The sequence below is a fragment of the Myotis myotis genome, unplaced genomic scaffold (genome assembly GCF_014108235.1).
Source record: "Myotis myotis isolate mMyoMyo1 unplaced genomic scaffold, mMyoMyo1.p scaffold_m19_p_10, whole genome shotgun sequence".
Classification (NCBI taxonomy): Eukaryota; Metazoa; Chordata; class Mammalia; order Chiroptera; family Vespertilionidae; genus Myotis; species Myotis myotis.
Window position 1 is genome coordinate 78,078,406 of NW_023416314.1, and position 21,844 is coordinate 78,100,249.

Sequence of the window (21,844 nt, forward strand, 5' to 3'; positions counted from 1 at the left end):
AAAAGGTCCAGGCTCAGAAAACAAAACGCAAGGCTCAAGAGATCACATCCTAGGATTCTGACTGGAGTTGCGGGTTTCTAGTTTTTAGGCTCCCAGAATATTTCAAAACACAAGAAATGCCACAAATGAGTGCAGAAATTGTGCTATGTTCAATTCTGTAACTGTGCGCACATCCTCAGGGGATGGACGCCTGGAAATGACCCTCCTGCCCCCTCCCCAGCCCCTGATCCCACTACCCTGGTAGGAGCAAAAGAAAAGTGAAGCAAAGACGAGGAGAAATTACTCAGACCACAGTATTTATTTATTTCTAATATTTATTTTTCTGGTTATAAAAGTAATCCATGAAGAGCCCTAGACAGGGAGAGGTTTTGAGTCCTGCAGGCTCTAGACAGGTCACTTCTCAGAACTTCCATTTCCTCATCTGGGAATCAGGATAAGGTGCCCTGCCTTGCCCATTCCACAGAGGGCAGCACAGATCAAATGAGATAACACAGGGAAGTAGTTGGTAAAGTGGAAAGTGCTGCCAAATGGAAGGGGTTAGTGTCACCACCCTCGGCTGAGGTAGCACCAAGGCCTGAGCTCCTGCCCCTCCCTTAGCCCCTGATGCGCACATAAAAAGGGGGCCACTTGCAGCCTTGGTTTGATGGAGGGGGGGAGGGGCTGTACAAATCTGCTTTACGCCTGGCCAGATGGCGCCTCACAGGGGCCCTTCCAGAACTGGGCATCGGCTGTGGCCAGCTGGGTGAGAACCTCCTCCAACTCGGGCCCATCCTCTGGGAAGCGCTCGGAGAAGGATCGGATGAGACCGGCAGCCGAGGCCTCGTACTCAAGAAGCTGCACTTCTGAGCCTGGGGAGGAGATGGAGAGAAAACAGCAGCAGAGAAAGGTCTTAATAGGGAAGCAGAATTGTCATCACCATCAGCAGCAGCAGCAGCGGCGGCTCGTTCTTCCTGAGCTCTTACCATGTGCCAAAAATTGTGTCCAATGTTTTAGGTTTATTATCTATTCCTCCTTACAATAACCCTATGAGGAAGGAAATATTAGAGGAAATATTTAATGAGTTGCTGCATTCATTCATTCATTTAATAAAAGATGTATGCCAGGTGCCATGCCAGGATAAACAGACACTGTCCTTGGCCGCTCCTCAACCTCTAAGCCTCAGTTTCCTCATCTGTGAAGTGGGGGTGAGCACAGTACCTCTTCCCTCAAGAAGCTGTAGTGATTAAATACAATAATGCATCAAGTGAGTGCTCAACAAGTGCTAGCAGCGTTATCTCTGACCTATTTCCTCATCTCTTAAATGGGGCAGCTCCGAGGGTCCTCTGAACACTCCTGGAAGCTTCCCTCTAACTCACATCCCCCCACAGTGCCTTGTTGTGCTCTGTGGCACTGTGTGCTGTATAGAGCTAAGAGCACAGGCTCTGGGTTCAGATGGCCCAAGTTCAAATTCTGGTTCTGCCACCCACTAGTTGTGTGACCTCAAACAAATACAGTCAGTCCCCCTGTGTCTCAGTTTCCAGCTGAAAAATGGGGACAGTTACTTCCTCATTAGGTTGTTGGGAGTTAATCCATGGGAAGTTTTTACCCAGTGCCTGGCATATGAAAGTCCTTGGAAGTTAGCTATCATCATCACTACCAACACTACCTTTGAAAATCCAAACAAAAAAATAAAAAGAAAATCCAGCCTGTCCTTCAGGCCTCGTGTAATCACCACTTCCTCCCCAGAACCCTCCCCGACTCCCTTGAAGGTGGATGTGACCTTCTCTCTTCCTGTTCAAACCACTGTTTGCGTCTCCTGGGCACTCATGCAGGCTTTCCTAATGGGCTGTGAGCTACTTGAGGCGAGGGTCTGGGTCCGATTCACCTCTTGGTCCCCACTGGCCCTTGCTGGGCAGAACAATCAGAGTGATGACGATAATGTCCATGGAACCAGCACTTACCGTGTGCCCAGCATGATTCATATTCATTCATTCATTCATTCATTCATTCACTCATTTGACAGGCACTGAGCAGCTCCAGTGTGCCAGGCACTGTGCTAGGTGCAGGGGATATGCTGCTTCTGCTGTCATGGAGACGAGGCAGACAGGAAAATGGCAGAGTGATGGGTGCATGAAGAAGAGAAAGCCAAGAGGGACCAAAGGGGTTGCTTTAGATTGAGGGGTCAGCGACAGCCTCTCCCAGGAGATGCCGTTATATAGAGACCCAAATGACAAGAAGAGCCATCCAGACAAAGATCTGGGAGAGGACCACGCCAAGCAGAGGGAACAGCGAGTGCAAGGGTTATAAGAGCAGAGCGAGCTCAGGGTGTTGGAGAAACGGGAAGGCTCATGTGCCTGGAAGGCAGCGAACCAGGCAAGAGGGTCGCTGAGGTCGGCAATGGGCCAGGGCCAAAGCCCATGGAGCCTCTGGAGTGTAGAGTAGAGTTTAGGATAAGCCTCTTAAATGCTTCTTCCTCACCAGTAGGAGGTAATTACCGAATTTAACCCTCACTACTGCCCCGGATGTGGTAGTGAAGAGGAAACACTTTTAAATTCACTCTTGGCTCATCTAATATCGAGCTATAAGCCTTGAGTAATTTACTCTCTGTGCCTCTATTGTCTTATCTGTAAAATGGGGTAATAAAAATATCTACCTCATTGGATTATTGTGAGGGTTTAAAGGGTTGGTCCATGGAAAGCACTTAGAACTTGAAGGAAGTACTTAATTCAGGCTCACTACAATGTAAGCACACATCAAGGCTGGCTTTATGAATGAAGACACCCAAGCCCAGAGCAGCCAAGTGCTAGGACAAGGTCGCAGAGCAGTTCCGAAGCTCATGCTCTAACCACTGATTGGCACCGCCTCTTCATAGGTGCCTCGTGAGCCAGATGTCAGGGTAGACGCGTCAAGGGGGGAGGGAAAGTGAATCAGCAGGTGCTGGGATCCCTAAGGGCTTTGAATACAAAAGATCCAAGTGCAATGCACACGGGGTCAGGGCTTCTGGGAATGGGATCATCACTTGAGAAGGTAGAGGAACCACAGGGCTATGATCTCTGTCCTGGCTCTGCTGAATCATGTTGTCCCCTGGGTTCCACTCGGCCCGCTGGGTCCCAACTCACTGCCTGATGTGACTCACTTCAGGGCGAGGTCTGATTCTCTGGTACCATGCCTGCCCGCCCTGGGGTCTGCATGTTCGACTAGCCCTGGCTCTGCTGGCCTTTCTCAAACCTTCTGTTCCCATCTTATCATCAGCATGACCACGGACAGTGGTAGTGATGGTGGTGATGGTAGATGCCAAGGTTTTGGCCTGAGGTTTGGCATGAGGAGGACTGTGGCAGGGAGATAGGTAGGAGATAGCCTTCCCTGGGCCCCTGGCCAGTGGCAGGCCTCCTCTGGGCTCCCACAGGGCTGCACGGCCCCCACCAAAGGAGGCTCAGGAGTCCGTTACCTTCGAGGCGAGTGTTGGGCTGAACGATGAGCTTCCGAGATTCCTTGCGGAGCAGCACCGTGTCCCTGAGGCTGAGGAAGCACTCGGGGGGAGCATCCGTGACCGCCGCATACCCCTCGTACAGGGCCCGGCCGCCGGACACATCCCCTGTGGACTTCAGTACCTGTGGGCAGGCAGAAGGAGTCAGTGCCCGGTGGGCGCCCACCCCGCATCCACAGGGCTCTGCCGGGGCCGCAGCTGATGGCGCCCAGCCCTGAACCACACATGCTCTTGGTGTGCCCTGCTGAAGAGGACAGAGAGGCATGCTAAATGCTTAGCGCACAGTGAGTGCCTGTTAAAATAGCTAACACATATGTTATAAAGAATAAGACACCCATGCAACCGCCACCCAGCTTAAGAGTTCGTCCAACTGCCTTTCCTGGCCTGCACCCTGTGGCCTCCGGGCTGAAGGAACAGCCCTCAATTCTGTGCTTTTATTCCCTTGTTTTCCTCTCAACCACACATTACGTAAATGTTGCCGTGTTCTGTGATTTGCTTTTTCTGTTCAAGTTATGCCTGAGATTCACTTGTGTTCACGCATGCAGCCCTAGTTCGCACGGCTGTACGGTGTTCCACTTGTAAACACACACAAGCGAACCTCTTCTGTGATGGGCAACCTGTGCTTTTGCCACCCAGTACGGCTGGGACAGCCTCGTATGATGAATGTCCAGGAGACGCGATGGTCTGGAGGCCGGGTGACCGCGCAACCTTATGGGCAACATGCAGGTCGTTCTCCAAAGTCGCACTAACTCAGTCGGGGAAGCAGGTGGCAGTCACTGCCCCGCATATCGGGCTGCTGCGGGCAGTTTTCATTTTTGCCAAGGGCATAAATCTCACAGGATTTCATTTATGCTTCCCTGATTACTGATGAGATCGGACATCTTCTCATAAATTGGTGGCTTCTTATTTTCCTCTGTGTTCATGACTTTTGCTTATTTTTCTGTTGGATTGTCTTTTCTGCCTCCTGCACACCCACACTGGGGATCAAGCCCGCAACCCGGGCATGTGCCCTGACCGGGAATTGAACTGTGACCTCCTGGTTCATAGGTAGATGCTCAACCTCTGAGCCACGCCGACTGGGCTCTTCATTTTTTTAAAATATGTTTTTATTGGTTTCAGAGAGGAGAAGGGAGATGAATAGATAGAATCATCAATGATGAGCGAGAATCAGCAGCCCCCTGCCTGCCCCCTACTGGGGATTGAGCGCACAACCCGGGCATGTGCCCTGACTGGGAATCAAACCGTGACTTCTAGGTTCATAGATTAACCATCAACCCCTGAGCCACACCGGTCGGGCTCTTCACTTTTCTAAAAATTCTTTATACATTTAGAGACTAACCTTCGTTAATATATATGCTAACATATAAATACCCTAGCCTACTTTGACTCATCTTCTCACCTCCTATATGGTGACTTGTAATGAACAAAAGTTATTTCTGATGGAGTTAAAGAGATCAATCTTTTCCTTGATGGCTTGTGCTTCTCGTGTTTGGAGACATTCTCCTTCATCCTGAGGTCAGTTTAAAACTTTGCCTTTCACATTTAAACCTTTAATCTCTCTGAGACTGGTTGTGTGTATGGTATCAGGAAGAAATCCAATTCATCCCAATAAGGACAGCCTGTTGCCTCAGCACCACTTTCTGAACGGTCCCTCCTCTCCCCAGTCACCTGCAAGGCTACGTCTGCCATATGCCAAACAGTCGAGGCCTGGTTCTTGGTTCTGTTCCGCTGGTCAGCATGTCTATTGCTGCCCCAGTGCAACACTGAACCCAATAATCTTAGAATAAATTCTGGGAGCAAGTCTCCCAGCCCATTCTGCTTCAGCAGTGCCTTGGCTCTTATTCAGTCCCCTGTGCTTCCACCTAACCAGTTTGGCTCAGTGGATAGAGCATCAGCCCGAGGACTGAAGGGTCCGGGTTCGATTCCAGTCAAGGGCACGTACCTCGGTTGCAGGCTCGATCCCCCACCCTGACCAGGTGCCTGTGGGAGGCAACCAATTAATGTGTCTCTATCACATCAATGTTTCTCTCTCTCTGTTTCTCCCACTCTCTTCCATTCTCTCTACAAGTCAATGGAAAAATATCCTCAGGTGAGGACTGATAAATAAATAAACAAATTTTACAATCGGCTTGCCAAGTTCCATGAAAAATCCTCTTGGGGCTTTATTCACCCTTGCTGAACTCTGCTATTAATTTCAACAACTCGTCTGTAGAGCCTTTTGGCTGGCCTATGAAGCCAGTCCTATCACCTGCAGAATGGGAAATCGGGCGGAGAAGTAGGGTGAGTCCGGAGGGGCCTCCGAGGCAAGAGGCCTCCGCGTACCTGGAGTCTCCGTAGGAACCGCTCCAGGGCGGGCTTGCCCACTGACCGGATCTTGCTGCGGTCCAGGCGGACCCGGGCATCCGGACGGCCATCGGCGCCCGTGGTGGGAGTGATGGTAACGAGTCCCTCGCCAGCCTCCAGCAGGACCCTCAGGATCACAAACCGGGCCTGCATGTGCGCCTGCAGGGCCAGGGAGAAAGGAGCCGTTTGTAGCCCTGAGATGAGATACAGCAAGTGTTCGGTCCAAGACCTGATAGATAGTTCTTGCTCACTGTCAATTATCCTTACTGTATTCTCTTCTTTCCTGCCTACTCCTCTTCCCTCAGATGCCCCCTCCTTCCTTTGCTCATAAGGGAGGGCAGGCTGCCCTGGGGGACACAGAGGCCATTTCCAGGCAGGACCTGCGCACCCCTGGCCTCCAGCACGGCCTCTGCTGCTCCAAACTCTGCCCTTGTGAGAGCAGTAGCCTCACCACTCAGACCGCAAGCACTTTCTCCTCCACAATCTTGTTTGCATTCAACAGAGGGACAGAGAGGGCATCGTTATTCCCAATTTACAGATGACAAAACAGAGGCCCCGAGAGGTCACGTGACTTGCTCAGGGTCGCACAGCTGCTAAGGGAGAGCCAGGACTCACTCAGACCATTTCCCGACTCTAAAATGTGTATTCTTTCAATGATATAATATTGGCTCCTGAAAGCATACTTATTTGAGTTTTTAAAACATTCTACTGCTTAGCCTATTTCCAAAGGACATCTCGTACCCAAGCAGTCTGGCCTGATGGCTCCGGAGGCAGATGCTTGGATTTGAACCCTGGCTCTGCTACTCACCAGCAAGGTACTTAACCTCTTTGGGCCTCGATTTCCCCATCTCTAAAATAACAGTAATAATAGTACCTACCTCCCGGGGTTGGTACTGGGGACAAATGAGTTAATTCATGTAAAATGCTTAGAACTGGGCCTGGCACAAAGTCCCAAGCTAGTCAGGTATTAGGAGTCGCAGTCAAGTCATCTCACTTGATTCCCTCCAAGGTGGGCAGGGAGGTCATTACTCCCATTTCACAAGACACTGATGTGACCTGTCCCCAGACGCAGTGGAGTCTGAGATTAAACCCCGCCCTGTAGCCAGAACCCTGATCCTGGCCCCCATCTCGGGCTCCCCCACTCCTGAGGGCCCCCAGGGCCCCACCTGTCTCCAGTTGGAGGCCTCAGGGGTGTAGAACTCCAGAGCCAGAAGCCCAGCCCGGACCATGTTGAGCCAGTTCACGTAGATCACGTCTTCCGCATCGGCCCCCTCGAAGCCAAAGATCCTGGGGACAGGAGAGGGCGGTGGCAGGGGGGTCGGAGGCTGCCTGGGCCCTGCCCTCCCTGCAGGCCCCCCTCCGCCCAAAGAGGAGGCAGCCCCCACGCCTGCTGCTCGTACTCCAGCACTTGGGGGTGGAGGCAGAGGTAGAGGCCCACGCTCTCTGCCCGGCACTCTTCGTAGCTGGAGGCGATGGTGCTGAACTTGCTGTCCCAGGTCTCCCCGCTCCGGTACCAGCTCTGAATCTGGGAGGGGAGACCCAGGAAGCCGGTTTAAGGATGGCTGCCACCCCACCTGTGCCCACCCTCCCAGCACCCTGGGGCTCGGCCGAGGCCACCCTCACCTGCTCCCCTGTCTCTGGGTTGATCACTGTCTTCTGGTCGAAGTTGAACGCTCCTTTCTCATCCTGCAAGAGAAGGGTCATTGATTGGGCATGTGGGGGGGGGGGGGGCGCGGCGAGTCGGCGGGAGGAAAAGGTGCCCATGCCCAGGTCTAGGTCCTCAGCCCTGGGCTCCAAGAGCCTGATAAGTGGCCCAGAAAAACGACTGGGGAGCCGTGAGCGGACAGCAGGAGCAGCAGGTCCAGCGACACATCGCTGCCTCCAAACCTGGGTCCTGTGATACCCGCTGCCCCCTCAGAGCCCCGGGGAGGTGGGAGAACCAGGGCCACTGCCCCAAGGCAGGGAGAGGACGCTGAAGGCCCAGTCATGTGAAGACCCGAACACAGTTCTCCAGACCCCAGCAGAGATGTCCCGGTGGGTGGGCCGGAGAGACCGCTGCTCCTCCCTCCGGCTCCCCACCGGCTCCCCGGGCTGGCAGAGCCCAGCACCTGTGCTTCTACCTCGAACAAGCATCACCCTCACCGTCCTGTCCATGTGCTAAGCATCTTTCATGCATCATCCCTTCAATCCTCACAACTACCCTCCGAAGAAGGTTCTATTATTACCCCACTTCACAGAGCAGGAAACTGAGGCTGAGAAACTAAGATCCCCGAAACAGCATCAGAGCACACAACCCCTGGGCACACTGTCTCCTAATAATGTGTTCTTATTATGAACACATTTGCTAAGAGCCTCTGTGTGCCAGGAAAGCCCAGGGCTTTGCTGTGATTCCTCCCAACAGCCCTTATAGGAGAAGTCAGGAATCCCATTTTATAGACATGTCAACTGAGGCTCAGCGAGGGGAACAGACCTATCCGCATTTGTCCCTACTTCCCTGTGACTTCAAAGCCCAGACAAGGCCTGACACCAGACTGCTGCTCTCACCAGCTGCTCTTTGAATCCTCCTGACTTCCAGGCCCAGATCCCAAGACCCAGCTCTGGTTCTACCTTCCCCATTCAGTGGGCAGCCCCACCCACAGGGAGCAAGCCCAACCTCGAGCCCACACTCTCGGATGCTCTCGCCCATCCCCTCCAGCTCTCTCATCTCTGCAGCTCTGTGCTGGGCATCTCTCAGCTTGCGAGAAAGCCTCTGTCTTATGTACATTCCCTGAGTGGGCGTCCCGGGGGCTGCAGCCACTCTGAGCAGCTGGCAGGAAGGGGCTGCTCTGGGGAGAAGCAGCTCCCTACAATACCTGAAGGGTACAAGCTCTAGGCACTGCACTACAGCGTTATAGCCTCAGGACCAGAGCAGCAGGGACTGTCCCCTGCCAGCCTCTTTGTCCCCAGGGTGGCCGGAGTCCCTCCCTCAGGGCCGGCTTCCTTGGCAGGAGCCCAGCAATTCCTCCTGTGGGGGAGATTCTGTCGGGGGGACCTCAGCTGGACTGTCCTGCGCGTCCCATTCAATCCTTGGAGCTTCTGGGACATCTTGGGGGAGGGTGAGATAGGGACTTCGCCGCTTAAGGGGTCATATTCGCCACCTGCCCCAAAGCCCCTGAAGGCAAATACTAGAGCAGCTTCACCCCTGAGGCCTGATCAGGGGCAGGGGAGCTGTATGCCTCTGCCCGGGCCCACGGCCAAGTCCTTACCTGTACGAAGAGCTTGCCGCTGCCGTGGCCCAGCAGCTCGTGCAGACCCACCTGCACATCAAAGGAGGGCCCCTTCCAGCGGATGTACAGGTCCTGCCAAGACAATCAGAGGCCCACACTGTCCACGGCCCACCACGGCCTTACAGCCTGCCACGCCGAGGGCCCAGCATGAGACACGTTCGGTAAAGGCCTACGACACCTCAGGCTCCACAATGGACACCGTACGCTCAGGTAAGGACACAGGCTCTGAAGTCACAGGTCACACGGCTGAGAAGCGGTGCCCTTTCCCAGACCCTGCACTAGGCTGGCTGCTTCCGGGGCCCTGCCTCTCGGCTGCCAGTGCCCACCTTGTCTTCCTCCTCCAAGAAGGTGAGCTTCTCCCGCTGCGTGGCATAGGCCACGGCCAGCACATTCCCCAGTGACACATTCTTAAAGCCTTCTGTCTGCCGCAAGTCGTCATCTGGAGAGGGCAGGAGGGAACCGGGGAGAAGGGGCAAAGGTTAAGGGCCACAGACAAGGATCTAGACAAGGGCAACAGGCTGGGACGGTGAACTGAGCAGGGCAATGGTGGCCAGGCGAGTGTGGAGGAGGAGGGGGAGACCCTAAATGGAGGCTCCTGGGGGCTTGGGGGAGCTCACAGTTGGGGATGTTGATGCCGGCAGGAATGCCGGAGCCAGCGAAGGTGAGGACGTCCAGGGAGGTGAAATCCGGGGTGAGGAACTTGTCCTTCTCGAAGGCTGGGGGCCAGGGCAGCTCCTTCAGCAGCTGCTCCGCACTCGCCACCAGCCGCTCAAACTTGGCACTCATGGCCTTATTCACCATGGCCACGAAGCCTGCGGGGGAGAGGGGGCTGCGGGTTGGCAGGGCTTGGGAGGGGTGCTCACCCTCCTCAACCCCTCTACCCGCTGGTCTTCAGCACGGAGTGCACGTCTGCTGCACGCAAGAACCCTGCGCTGGCCACTGGGGAGAGCAGTGGCCCTGCCTGCTCACTGCTTGGGGTGGCTGGAATTGGGGAGAAGCGCTTCGCTGGGTAACAACTGAGAAGAATCTTAAAGGAGTTTGTGGGAGCGGGGGAGAGATCGGATTCCCAGTGGAAGGGACTTCAGGAGCAAAAAAAGGCGCTCTTCTGGGGAGCTGCGCGCGGTCTGGCATGGCGAGAGCGGCTGGAAATGTGCAATTGTGTAAACGCTGCTTTGAGTCAGGAACTCGAACTGCATCCTATCTAACAAGGTCAGTCCAGCCATTCTGCTCAGCAGCCTCACGCACCAACTGAACTGTGGTGACCTCTGGAGGGAGTGACAGAGGCGAAGGCAGTAAAGGAGAGGTTTCACATTCTGTCCTACAGACTTCTGGATTGTTCTAATTATTTGCAGCAAGCATGGATTTTTAAGTTACACACACACACACACACACATATGTGTTTAAACATGTATAGCGCTATATAAAAGTCAAAGACAAAAAGTATATTCCAAATTTTAACCTTGGGGTGGGTGCAATCAGTTTTTTCCCTGTAGTTTAAAAAATTGTTGGCCATGAACATGGACTACCTTTCTAATAACACAGTGAGTTACATAAAATATGGGGGAGGCCTCTGAGCTCGAGGCTGCCGGGGAGGCCCTGGGGTTTCAGCCCTCAGAGCAGGCCTGGTGGATCAGGACCCGGGCAGGAAAGCTGTGGCTGTGCACACCCTCTCCCCCTCCGGCCCCCGGCCTGCCTGATCCCGCACGCCTTGTCCTGGGCCTGGATCTATGGGCTCAGATCAAGCCCCCTGTCGGCTGCTGGGGCTTTCCTCTCTCCTCGCAAGTTAATCTCTCTGGCTTTTTGGCAGTTGGATGCTCCAGACTCTACGTCCAGGAGCTCGGCAGAAACAAGTCTAAAACCTCAGGCATGTGGAGCATGTGGGCACGGGGCCGAGGCAGCCTGCCACCTGCCCTGGGAGAGCAGCAGCCGAGTCAGGTTCTCAGTTATGCTCCCAATCACCCAGCACTTTTATGTGCCTGGCATTGTGCTGAGCATATATTTCCCTTCTCCCGACACCCAGAGGGAGTGACTGATGCTCGGAGGTGGGGTTAATTGAGTAGCAAAGCCAGGCTTGGAACAGACAGAGCCTGTGTCCAGATCAGGCACCAGAGGCAGCACCCAAGTGGCTCAGAGCCAAGGCACCTGGGTTCGGCCACCCATCTACTGTGCTCCAGTTCCCACATCTGTAAAGTGAGGGTGGAAATCCTCATAGGATAATGGTGTCTAAACGAGCTAATATAGGTAAGTGCCCTGTACATGGTACATCATCACGGCTGGCACTTGTCTGTTATTATTACTGCCAAGGGGAAGGGGGAGACGCCTCAGAGGACACAGGGAAAGGGCTTCCAATCTGACCTCCCGCCTCCTAGAAGTTACCTTCGAACTCTCCACGGGAACCAAAGGGGTCTCGGTAGCTCTCGATGAACCCGATGTAACTGGGGAGAGAAGGGCAGAGATGGAGGAGGGGTGGGCAGGAGGGCGGGGCGGGTGAAGGCCGGGCCCCTCACCTCTCCACGATGGGGCCTTTGTCCTGGATCCAGAAGCGCGAGCCCCTCTTGTGGGCTTCGATGGAGCCCTGGGTGAAGCTCTCTATGTACTGAGCCAGCATCTGCTCCTGGTGGCTGTTGGCCGCATACGTCTGGGGGTGAGAAGAGGTTGATCAGCCTCAGGCCACCCACCCCCCTTAGCTGCCCAGAAGGGTCTGGAGCCCGCACACCTCGACCTCCGCCAGGCCTACCTTGGCTTTCTCCAGGTGCTCCACCACCTTGTGCAGGATGGGCGCGTAGTCCCCCCGGGTCACCTGGAAACGGCTCCCCCGGAATTCGTGGCTCTTCAACTTGGAAGTCATTTCGGAGTCTAGAGCAGGCTCTGAGGGGAAAGGGGGATCGCTCAGGGAAAAGGCGAGTGTAGAACACCCAGCAGGCTTCTTACCGTGACACACTTATTCTAAGCTTTTCCATGGCTGCCCATTGCCCACCGAAATTAGTATAAACTTTCATCTTCAAAAATAGACATATTATGGCCCAAGACAGTTGGGCTCAGTGGCTAGAACGTCGGCTTATGGACTGAAGGGTCCCAGGTTCGATTCCAGTCAAGGGCATGTACCTTGGTTGCAGGCTCCTCCCTGGTCAGGGCTAGTGCAGGAGGCAACCAATCAATGTGTTTCTCTTACATCGATATTTCTCTCTGTCTTTCCCTGTCTCTTCCACTCTCTCTAAAAAATCAACAGAAAAATATCCTCGGGTGAGGATTAAAAAAAATATACAGACATAATATAACATGAAATATTCTAAGAGCTTTACATGTGGCTTCTCATTTAAGCCTCACAGCCATTCTGGGGGGAAAGGGAAATTATTATCTCCATTTTATAGATGGGGAAACTATGGCACCATACTTTAAAAGTGTGGCTTTGGTGTCAGGCTGCCTGAGTGTATCAGTTATCTGTTGCTGTGTAACAAACATCCCCTGGAAACAGACCCCAATTTTCTTTTGAGAACCCCCCACCACTACCACCTCCAGTTCAGGTGGGAGGAGCTGACCTCATTGCCTAGCTCCAAGATAGGCTTGGCACCCAGAGCTACCCACTCAGGGACCTGGCCCTTGACTACAGGAATTGGTTCACAGATAAATATGGGACCCAAAATAGAGAAATCAGTGTCACTCCCAGATTCTTATGAAGAAATTCCTGAGAGAAAAGGACCCTCCTTCAGCTGAAATGACCAGACTGGTGGCTAGCAGTGACAGGGAAGGGGCACGTAATAAAAATAGAATCAGTTGTTTAATATCTACTCACTGTAAAGCAGATTTTTTATTATTTATTTATTTTTTTACAGACCCAGGGAAACTGGAGGATGTGTCGCAAGAGGAAGAACAGGCCCTGGAGACAGGCAGCCACAGCCCAGGTCCAGGACAGGACCTGTCTGGAGGAAGACAGCGTTCCGGGGCTGGCCTTTGCAAGGACGATGAAAGGCAGACCCTGGACACTCACTAACTTCAGATTTTGTCCCCCACCCACTAACCCGACATAAGAGCTTGTTTGAAATGAAATGTCCGCGCGGTCTTTCCAGGGTGTTGCACCTGCCGCTCTCTCAGGCTGCCGGCTGTCTGATTAATAGAACACACCATAAAGATTCATCCTCGTCTCTACTTATTTGACTCTGGTAGCGGCGGGCAGCTCGGACCCTTTCGTGTCCAGTATCAGCAGGACCTATGAGAGCAGCCTGCTGAGGATGAAGTCAAAGAGCCCAGCCAACTAGCTGGTTTGGCTCAGTGGATAGAGCGTCGGCCTGTGGACTGAAGGGTCCCGGGTTTGATTCTGGTCAAGGGCACATGCTGGGTTGCAGGCTCGATCCCCAGTAGGGGGTGTGCAAGAGGCAGCCTATCAATGATTCTCTCTCATCATTGATGTTTCTATCTCCCTCTTCCTTCCTTTCTGAAATCAATATATATATATATATATATATATATTTTTTTTTTTTTTTTTTTTTTTTTTTTTTAAAGAGCCCAGCCAAGAGATGGAGAGAGAAATTTTCTGAGATTACTGTCTGAGCAGCTGGTGCCAGCTGTGCCTGAAGCCTTCCTACCCTGGGCTTCTCAATTACCCCTGTCTGTAAAGTCCCCTTTTGGTTTTGACAAATTTGAAGGATTTCCTCACTTGTAACCAAAGAGTCCTGAATAACAAAGTAGAGGCGGACTTGGGCTTTATCCTGAGGGTACCTTGAGAGATATTTGGAAGCAGTTCAGTAAGTTCACCATCCCCATGTACAGAATACAGAAAGGAGCTCACCTGTGCCAAGCACAGAAGCCAGGCGCACCTCGTAGCAGGGCTTCCCATCCTGGTCAACCTCCTTGAAGAGCCGTGTGTTGTAGGCACTGAGGTTCTGGAAAAGACCAGGGCAGGGTATGAGGGAGAGTAAGTCCAGAGAGGGCCGGGAGGGAGGGGGAGGGAAAGCCAGTCACACCAAGGACAGAAGATATGGAGTCAAAGGCCGGGGCTCCGGGGGACCTGCCTGAGCTGGCTGGGAGGGGAGAGCCAGGGAAACTCTGCTCTGCTCAGTGCCCTGAGCACGAACTTTTACTAAGTGCTGACTCAACTGTGCCAAGCACCGCATGACAGCTAACCCAGGGCTACGCAAGGCAGGGCCCATTTCACAGGCAAAGAAACAGGGCACATAGCTGCTGAGCCGGGGGTGAACCCCGCATGTGACTCCCCAGCAGCTCTGATGCTCTGCCTCGACCTGTCTGGAGGCTGTCATAAGGCCCTTCAGCCTGGGGTGGGGTGGGGTGGGGTGGGGGCATCACGGACCCAAGCCGAGACCCAGAAGTAAGTGCCAGTGGCAAGGGGGCCCCGTCAAACCACTACCCCAAGTTCCCCAAACCTGTGAGTCCAGAAAGTCTTGGGCCAGTTTGGCATCTTCCATGGTACAATCCCCAGAGAAATAGGTGGTGATGCCCTGTGGGGGAGGGGGCAGATGGAAAGGAGTTGCGGAGATTGGGGACTGCAGGGGCAGCTGGTGAACCTCCTCCCAGCGCCCCCTCTCCAGCCCCAGGCCTCCTGCATGTCCTCAGCAGCCCCCACCCTGTCCCCGCCCTCTCTTTCCGGGGAAAAAGCTGTAAATCAAACAACAGAGGAAAGAGAGGCCCATCTCCAGCGACCCGCCGCTCTGCTCCAGCCTCTCACAGGCCGGCCCAACCCACGGCCTGCCATGTGCCCACCCCACGCAGCGCCCAAGAGATGGGAAGCCTGAACCCCCTCCTTTCCTTCCCTCCGCAGCTCCCTCCAGCCCTCAGTTCTCTCCTTCCCTCCTTCTGCACACAGCACCCCAGGGTGCCAGAAAGCATGCCACCCGAGCTGCTTTTCATTTTACAGCTGGCAAAACTGAGGCCCGAGGTGGGGAGCAGCTTTGCCTCACGAGTACATGGCAGAGCCCACGGCCTCTCTCTCCGCACCACACCAGCTGGCCTCAAGGGAAGTCCCCCACTCCCGGAGCCTTACCTCCTTCCCCAACCCGAGGTGTCGAAGCCTCGGCTCCAGGGAGAACATGAGCTCCCCGCAGGTCTGCCAGAGGCCCCTGACTTCTCCTGGGTGCTGCTGAGCGGCCTTACTCCCCAGGATCACGCGTTCCAGCTTCTCCTGCCGGGGAAGGAGTCCACTGGCCTGGCCACACTGCCCAGACCTGCCCCGGGAGCCTCCACATCGCCCCAAGCTCTCATCCCACAACGTAAGACCTCCGGCGACCGATGGGCCAGCAGCACTGGCAATGCCCGAGAAGCGTCGAGCCTCGGGCCCTACCCGAGACTTCTCTACCAGAAGCTGCATTTCTAGGAGATCGCCGGGCAGTTCGTGGGCACGGGAGTGGCCGGGAGCCCTGGTGCCACAGCTGCCTCCGCCCCAGGTGGGCCCGAGCCCCAGTCCCAGGGAGGGACTCCCCGTGCCAGCAGGCTTCATTTCTGCAAGCACCTAAGAGTTTCCAGAGCACTTCCACATCCTCCCCGTGCCCACCCCCTGGGTCAGCACGGCCAGGAGGAGGCTGCGGCACCCAGCGAGGCTGGGTGGCTGACCCGAGGTCATGCAGATGGCAGCGACAGGGTGGATGCTCTGCTCAGGGCCCCGAACCCACCCCACTGGCCCCGGAATCCCGACCTTCCCCAGCCCCCCCTCAGCTCACCTTGGGCAGGTTGGGCACAAACTTGGTGTCGCCAAAGGACTTGTAGTTGCCCATGTTGGAGTAAACCCCCGCGGCATAGACCAGGAACGCCTGTGGGGAGGTGGGCATCAGACACCTGGAGGCACAGCCGCCCCACCCGGGGAAGTTCCCTCCTGAGATGGTAACACCCAGAGGAACCAGTATGGGTGAGGCTGGGAAATCTGGGGGCAGGACCCAGGTCCCGGAAGGCCCCCACCTGGCCCCAACATACCTTCACAGACCAATCTTCACACACCCACTGTCCCTCCAAACTGGTCTCAGCAGCACCCAAACATATCCAGGTGCTCACCCACCTTTGTCCCCACTACGCCCAGCACCCTCTCAGCCACCTGCGGCCATCCCATATGACCTCAAGGCCCAGTTTAAACACCGCCTCCTTGTGCAGCAAACCTGCTGTCCTCTGCCCCCAACCTGGCCGGCAGCTAGCTGGCACCGGCAGCATCCACTGTTAGGGCTGGAGCGGCATTGGTCATCTACTCTATGGCTTTTGCTGGCCCAAAACAGTCTCCCTTCCTCCGGCCACAAAACCTCCCATCTCCCTTCCCCCAAAATACATTTACAGCTAACCCAAGTCCATTTTCAAATAACACTATACGCTTTCCTGGGTGGTAGCAGTACCTTATAATAAAAAAATAATCCTAATTCCCGCCTTCCCTCCCTTGTGTCATTGCTGTCATTTATCTCACTTCTACGTAACATACATAAGTTTTATTTACATACAGACAGACACATGTAATTGAATACACTGTTGCCATGATTTTGAACAAATTGCTCTCTCTTAGATCCATGAAGAATCAGAAAAAAACAAGCTTTTATTTTGCCTTCACTTATTCCTTCTTCAATGCTCTTCCTACATCACCAATGTAGAGATGAGCTTCTGACCTATATCCTTTCCTTCTCTCTAAAGAACTTCTTTGAACATTTCCTGCAAAACAGGTCCACTGGCAACACATTTCTCAGTCATTATTGTTTCCGATTTCCTTCTGTCCTCTCCTCCTTCTGATATTCCCATTACATAAATTTATGCCTCCTTATAGGCGTCCCACAATTCTTGCATATTCTGTTCTGACCCCGCCTCCACCCCCATCTTTCTTCTCTTTGCTTTTCAGTTTTGGGGGTTTCTATTGAGATATCCCCAAACTCAGAGTTTCTTTCCTCAGCAGGGTCCAGTCTCCTAATGAACCCCGCAAGGGCATTCTTCTTCTGTTACAGTGTTTCTGAGCTTCAGCAGAGTCTGCCCAGGGTTCTTCCTTAGAATTCCCACCTGTTTGCATTGCTCATCTTCCTTCCACGTGGTCTACTTTATCCATTAGAGCCCTTAACATATTAATCATAGTTGTGTCAACTCCTGGTCTGAGAAGTCCAGCATTCCTGTCATATCTGAGTCCGGTTCTGATGTTTGCTCTGTCTTTTCAACCCATGTTTTTTTGCCTTTGGTATGCTTTGTAGATTTATTCTTGATAGCCAGACATGCACTAGCTAAAAGGAGCTGCTTGCAGTAAAGAGGGCTTGAGGAATGTGGTGGTAGGTTTGGGGGCAGGGAAAGCATTCTATGGTCCCACGATCAGGTCTCAGTCTTTTACTTTTTTTATTTTTATTTATTTTAAAGGTCTGGCTTGTTTTTTTGTTTTGCTTTTTTAAAAATATTTTTTCTGATTTCAGAGAGGAAGAGAGAGGGAGAAATAGAAACATCGATGATGAGAGAGAATGTCCCCTACTGGAGATGGAGCCTGCAGCCTAGGCATGTGCCCTGACCCGGAATCCAGCCGTGACTTTCTGGTTCATAGGCTGACGCCACAGGGCCAGGCAGGTCTGTCTTTCAGTGAGCCTTTGCCTCTGGACGGAGAACCTCACATGAGCTTTACAGTTCCACGTCCCTGACTCCCTCTTAGGTGGGACAGGATAGCTAGAGTGGGCTGGAGTCGGTTATTTCCTTTCCCCCAGGTCAGTCATGTTCTGACAAAACCCTACCACAAGGCTCTGGCTGAACAGTTTCTCCCCAGGGCAATGTTAAGAACAGAATGTTGCCCTAACCAGTTTGGCTCAGTGGATAGAGCGTCAGCCTGCGGACTCAAGGGTCCCAGGTTCGGTTCTGGTCAAGGGCATGTACCTTGGTTGCGGGCACATCCCCAGTGGGGAGTGTGCAGGAGGGAGCTGATCGATGTTTCTCTCTCATCGATGTTTCTAACTCTCTATCCCTCTCCCTTCCTCTCTGTAAAAAATCAATAAAATATATTTAGAAGAAAAAAAAAATTAAAGAACAGAATGTTAGCACATTTCAAAAATGGCTCCTTCTCTCCTCCTCCTGCAGGAACCACGAGGGGCTTTACCTCGGAGATTCATTCTGAGAACTAGGTCAAGATCCTGGAGGAAAAATCTTCAAGAGTGTGGGGATCCCCTCCCTCCCCGCCCCCATATGACTGGGTCCCCCTGGAGTTTTTAAAGCTCAGACCTGTCCACACTGAGCAAGTCGCCAATTTCAGCTCAGGGTTTCTCCCCCAGCGCTGGTCTCAGCGGAGGTTTCTGCTCATGAAGTCTTGCTCTGATAAGTTGTAATTCTCTGTCCTGCCTGCCTCTCTCCAATTTGGGGGACAAGAGTGTGCCCTGTGACCTCACTTCAGCCAGTGAACTAAGAAGAGTCGCTGATTTTCAGTTTGTCCAGCTTTTTAACTTGTCATTAGGACAGACTGGAGACTTCTAAGCTCTTTACATGCCGGGCCAGAAACTAGAAGTCATGATTTCCTTTTTCAGTTAAGACAATTTGAGGTGAGTTTCTGCTTCTTACAAACAAAGGAATCCCACTGGAAATAGGAGTACTTGAGCAGCGCTTTTCCATTTATAAGCAGTTCCCCAGCTTTTAGCTCTTCTAATGAGTGAATCAAGGCGTAGAGATGGGATGTGATTACACAAAGGTTGAAAAAGATAGAAGAAACCGCCTGGGACTCAGCGCAGAGATAAGCAATCCAACCCCTTTATTTTACATATAGAAACACAGGCCACAGCCGCATATATTCTTGGTGAAGCTTTTTTAGAAGATGACTTACCAGCACCGATCAACGGTAACTGTACCGAGTCTTTGCCACAGCAATTCTACTCCTAGAAATAGATCCTACTCACCCACGTGCACAGATATGGTCATTGTGGGACTGCTTATAGAGCCGGGAACAATTAACGCCCAGCAATAAAGAAAAGACCATGTTGATTATAGTGTACAACGCTGTGGAATGCTTCGCAGCCAATAAAAAGGAATGAGGTGAATTTATATGTATCCCATGGAAAATTTCCAAGACATGGTGTTTGGTGAAAAAAGCAGGGCTCAGAGGAACACAGAGAAAATGATCTCATTTATGTAAAAGAGAAAATAAGGAACTGAGACGCGTACACATGTACGTGTGGGAGTCTGTGACACAGAGGGTTGGAAAGGCCGTCCACCCTCCCGTCCTCAGTGGTTACCTCTGGGAAAGGCACTGAGAATGAGTGACCTCTGCAACACATTAAGAAGGCATTCATGTATTATTTGGCCAACCGGCCCACAAACAAACAAAAACCAGAGACAGGAAGAGTATTTTGCCCAGGGACTGGTCCACACACAGACCTGATTCCTACCCTGGCCTCATTCCTCTACCATCTCTGAATCTCCAGCTGTTTTTTTTATTCACAGCCCTGTTATAATCACTGCAGCCAAACTTTATCTTGGAGGCAGGTCACCACAACCCTAAGAGGTATAGACTACCCTCGTGCATATTTTGCAAATGAGAAGGCTGAGGCTCCAGTATTTGTAATTTTGGGTCTGAATCCAAAGAGAGAGAAAGACCTTTATCCCCCTCCTTCCTGGTCCCTCACACCCGCAGACCATTTACGAAATGCAGGTTGGCCTGAAAGAACTGACCTGGTACTCCTCCTCGGTAAGGCCCTCAGCCAGGGCGTGCTGGCGGAGCTCATCCGGGTCCTGGGCACGGAAGAGGCGGCTGAGCAGGGCATAGATGTAGGGGGCCTCCGGGGAGGTCTGCAGCAGCACGGCCAGGCCTCCATACCAGGCGGCGCGTGACAGGTGGTGGGCATAGAGGCGCTCTGTGGGCGACAGCAGGCGGAAGGCCTCGCGGCAGTCCAGGCTAGACACGCCGATGTCATTGGGCAGGATGTACTGGGTGTCCGCCATGGGTCCTGCTGAGAACCATCACCATCATCACAGCCGTCATTTACACCACATCAACTGCACCCCTGGCTCTGCACTCGCATCTGATTTCATTTAATCCTCCCCAAAGCCCATGAGGAAGGAAATGCCATTGTACCCATTCACCAGATGTGCTCACTGAGGCTCCGAGAAGGTTAGGTGACTCACCCAAGGAAATTACAAAATACATTGGTGGGCCATATTTGGCCTGTGGCCCCTCAACCTTAAATAGTGAATCCAACTAGCTAGTCTTACAGATGGGGAAACTGAGGCCCAGAGAGGTTAGGAGCTGTGCCCAGTAACACAAGGGAAGGGTCAGAAGCAGAGACCTGCATTTCTAGACTCCCAGCCCACATCCTTCTCTGGCTACCCGCTCCTCCTGACCTCCTGGCCTTCAAAATTCTCCTGCAGGTTCTTCAGTTCCACTCACCCCTTGTTCACAAGGACAGAGCCCCAGGCTACCGGCTGGAAGAGCCAGTTCCAACCCTGGCTCAGTCCCAGACTCCTAAAATCAAGTCAACTGTTTCACTTTTCTGGGCCTCGGTCTCCGCCTCTGTACAGGGGCGGGGGTAACAACCCCAACCTCACCAGGTGGGCGTGCTAATTAGATAAGGTCACCGCTGACGTAATGTACCTACAGCAGTTAATGCTTTTCCTTTTCCTTTTCCTCTCTCAGTGCTCGCAGGATCTGTCCCCTGCATCCTGCTGCTCTCTCCCTGTGCTCGGCCGGGGGAGCTACAGAGCCACCCAAGTTCGGCGCTGGAAGAAAACTCACTTTTTACAGATACGGAGGCTGAGGCTTAGCGAGACCAAGTAACTTACGAAGATCTCACAGCCTGTAGGCACCCAGGGGCCTCCCAACCCAGGACATTGTCCACACCGTCCTCCCGCCCTGGCGGGTGAAGTGTCTCCAGCATCCCCCGCCGCCCCGATGCTCCGCCCCAAAAGCACAATCACCCAGGTTCTGCAAGGGGCGTTAACCCTTTGCTGCCAGGGGCATTCCTCCGCTCGGGGCCTCGATGGCTTTAGAAGGGGTACCGGATGGGCGGGGAGAAAGGAAATGGTCTTGCACCCGGTCCAGATTCGCCCTGTCCCCCGAGGATGACACATTATGACCCCACACCCTGGCGCCGCGCCTCACCTGCTGCCGCGGCTCCGATCGCAAACTCACTTCCTGCTTCCGGCTCCCCCATTCATTGGGGCTCCGCGAACTCCTCCCCCACCGGCCAATTGTCGGGCCTCGGGACCCAGATGGGCGTCACCTCCAGCCAATAGGAGCGCCGAGGCGTGCTCCGCCGGCCTGCCGGCTCCCCGCTTCCCGGTGCTTTGGGGTCGCGCGGGGGTTGGGGGTGGGGACCCCGCGGCCTTGGCCTTTTGTCCGTAGGTGGTGCTCGCGCCGGGGCGGGAACCCGCGCGGCCTGGCGCCGGCAGACCGGGCTGGCCAGGTCCCCGCTCCGGGCGGGGCGGCATGGTGTCGCTGACGGAGCGCCAGGGATTTCCACTCCCGCCCCACACACAGCCCCGACCCCGACCTCCTTTGGGGTTTTCCCAGTTCCCGACCTCAGCTCTTTGCCGGTGGAAGCCTGCACCACGGGGAGGATGCGGCTCCCCCGCCCTCGCTGGATTCGATGGCCAGTGGGTGGAGATTCTTTGGAGTCGGCCAAGCTCTCCCAGCAGAACACACCGGCTGCCGGCGAGCAGGCTGCAGCCTGGGTTCGGATGGTCCCACCCGTGCCTGCACCACCACCGACTCACCGTGGGTCGGGAGCGTGGGTGGCGGCAGCCGCTAAACATCTCTGAGCCTCATTTTTTTCAGCACAAGGAAGCGAGGGGCCTGGCAATTTCTTGCTGCTTGGCGGGCGTCTGGTGGATGAGAAAGCCGCCTGCG

At 53.8% G+C, this 21,844-nt stretch overlaps 1 protein-coding gene across 2 annotated transcripts; it reads right to left on the reverse strand.

Annotated features, from left to right (window-relative positions):
- Window positions 1-283: 283 nt before the first annotated feature.
- On the reverse strand, window positions 284-21,253 carry DPP3 (dipeptidyl peptidase 3). Of its 2 annotated transcripts, none has more exons than XM_036326538.1 (18): window positions 21,098-21,253; window positions 19,672-19,946; window positions 15,744-15,833; window positions 15,071-15,208; window positions 14,454-14,528; window positions 13,862-13,955; window positions 11,813-11,943; window positions 11,583-11,713; window positions 11,452-11,510; window positions 9,693-9,887; window positions 9,402-9,514; window positions 9,055-9,147; window positions 7,433-7,495; window positions 7,210-7,334; window positions 6,976-7,096; window positions 5,789-5,968; window positions 3,428-3,590; window positions 284-848 (listed from the first exon to the last, which is right to left on the reverse strand). In XM_036326538.1, the coding sequence occupies exons 1-18, from the start codon at window positions 21,147-21,149 to the stop codon at window positions 676-678; spliced, it is 2,271 nt and encodes a 756-aa protein (XP_036182431.1). In that variant the 5' UTR covers window positions 21,150-21,253; the 3' UTR covers window positions 284-675. The 2 variants fall into 2 exon arrangements, with proteins under 2 accessions (XP_036182431.1, XP_036182430.1); XM_036326537.1 differs by having other exon boundaries at window positions 19,672-19,949; window positions 21,098-21,250.
- Between the last annotated feature and the right edge of the window lie 591 nt (window positions 21,254-21,844).

Bases quoted from the DNA above. Each gene is read 5' to 3' on its own strand.
- DPP3 (XM_036326537.1), bottom strand. From the start codon at position 21,149: ATGGGGGAGCCGGAAGCAGGAAGTGAGTTTGCGATCGGAGCCGCGGCA. The intron at 11,511-11,582 runs GTGAGGGGCCCG...TTCTCTCCCCAG, and splicing joins AAAGGCCCCATCGTGGAGAG to TTACATCGGGTTCATCGAGA. The intron at 3,591-5,788 runs GTACGCGGAGGC...GCCTGCCCACAG, and splicing joins GGTTCCTACGGAGACTCCAG to GTACTGAAGTCCACAGGGGA.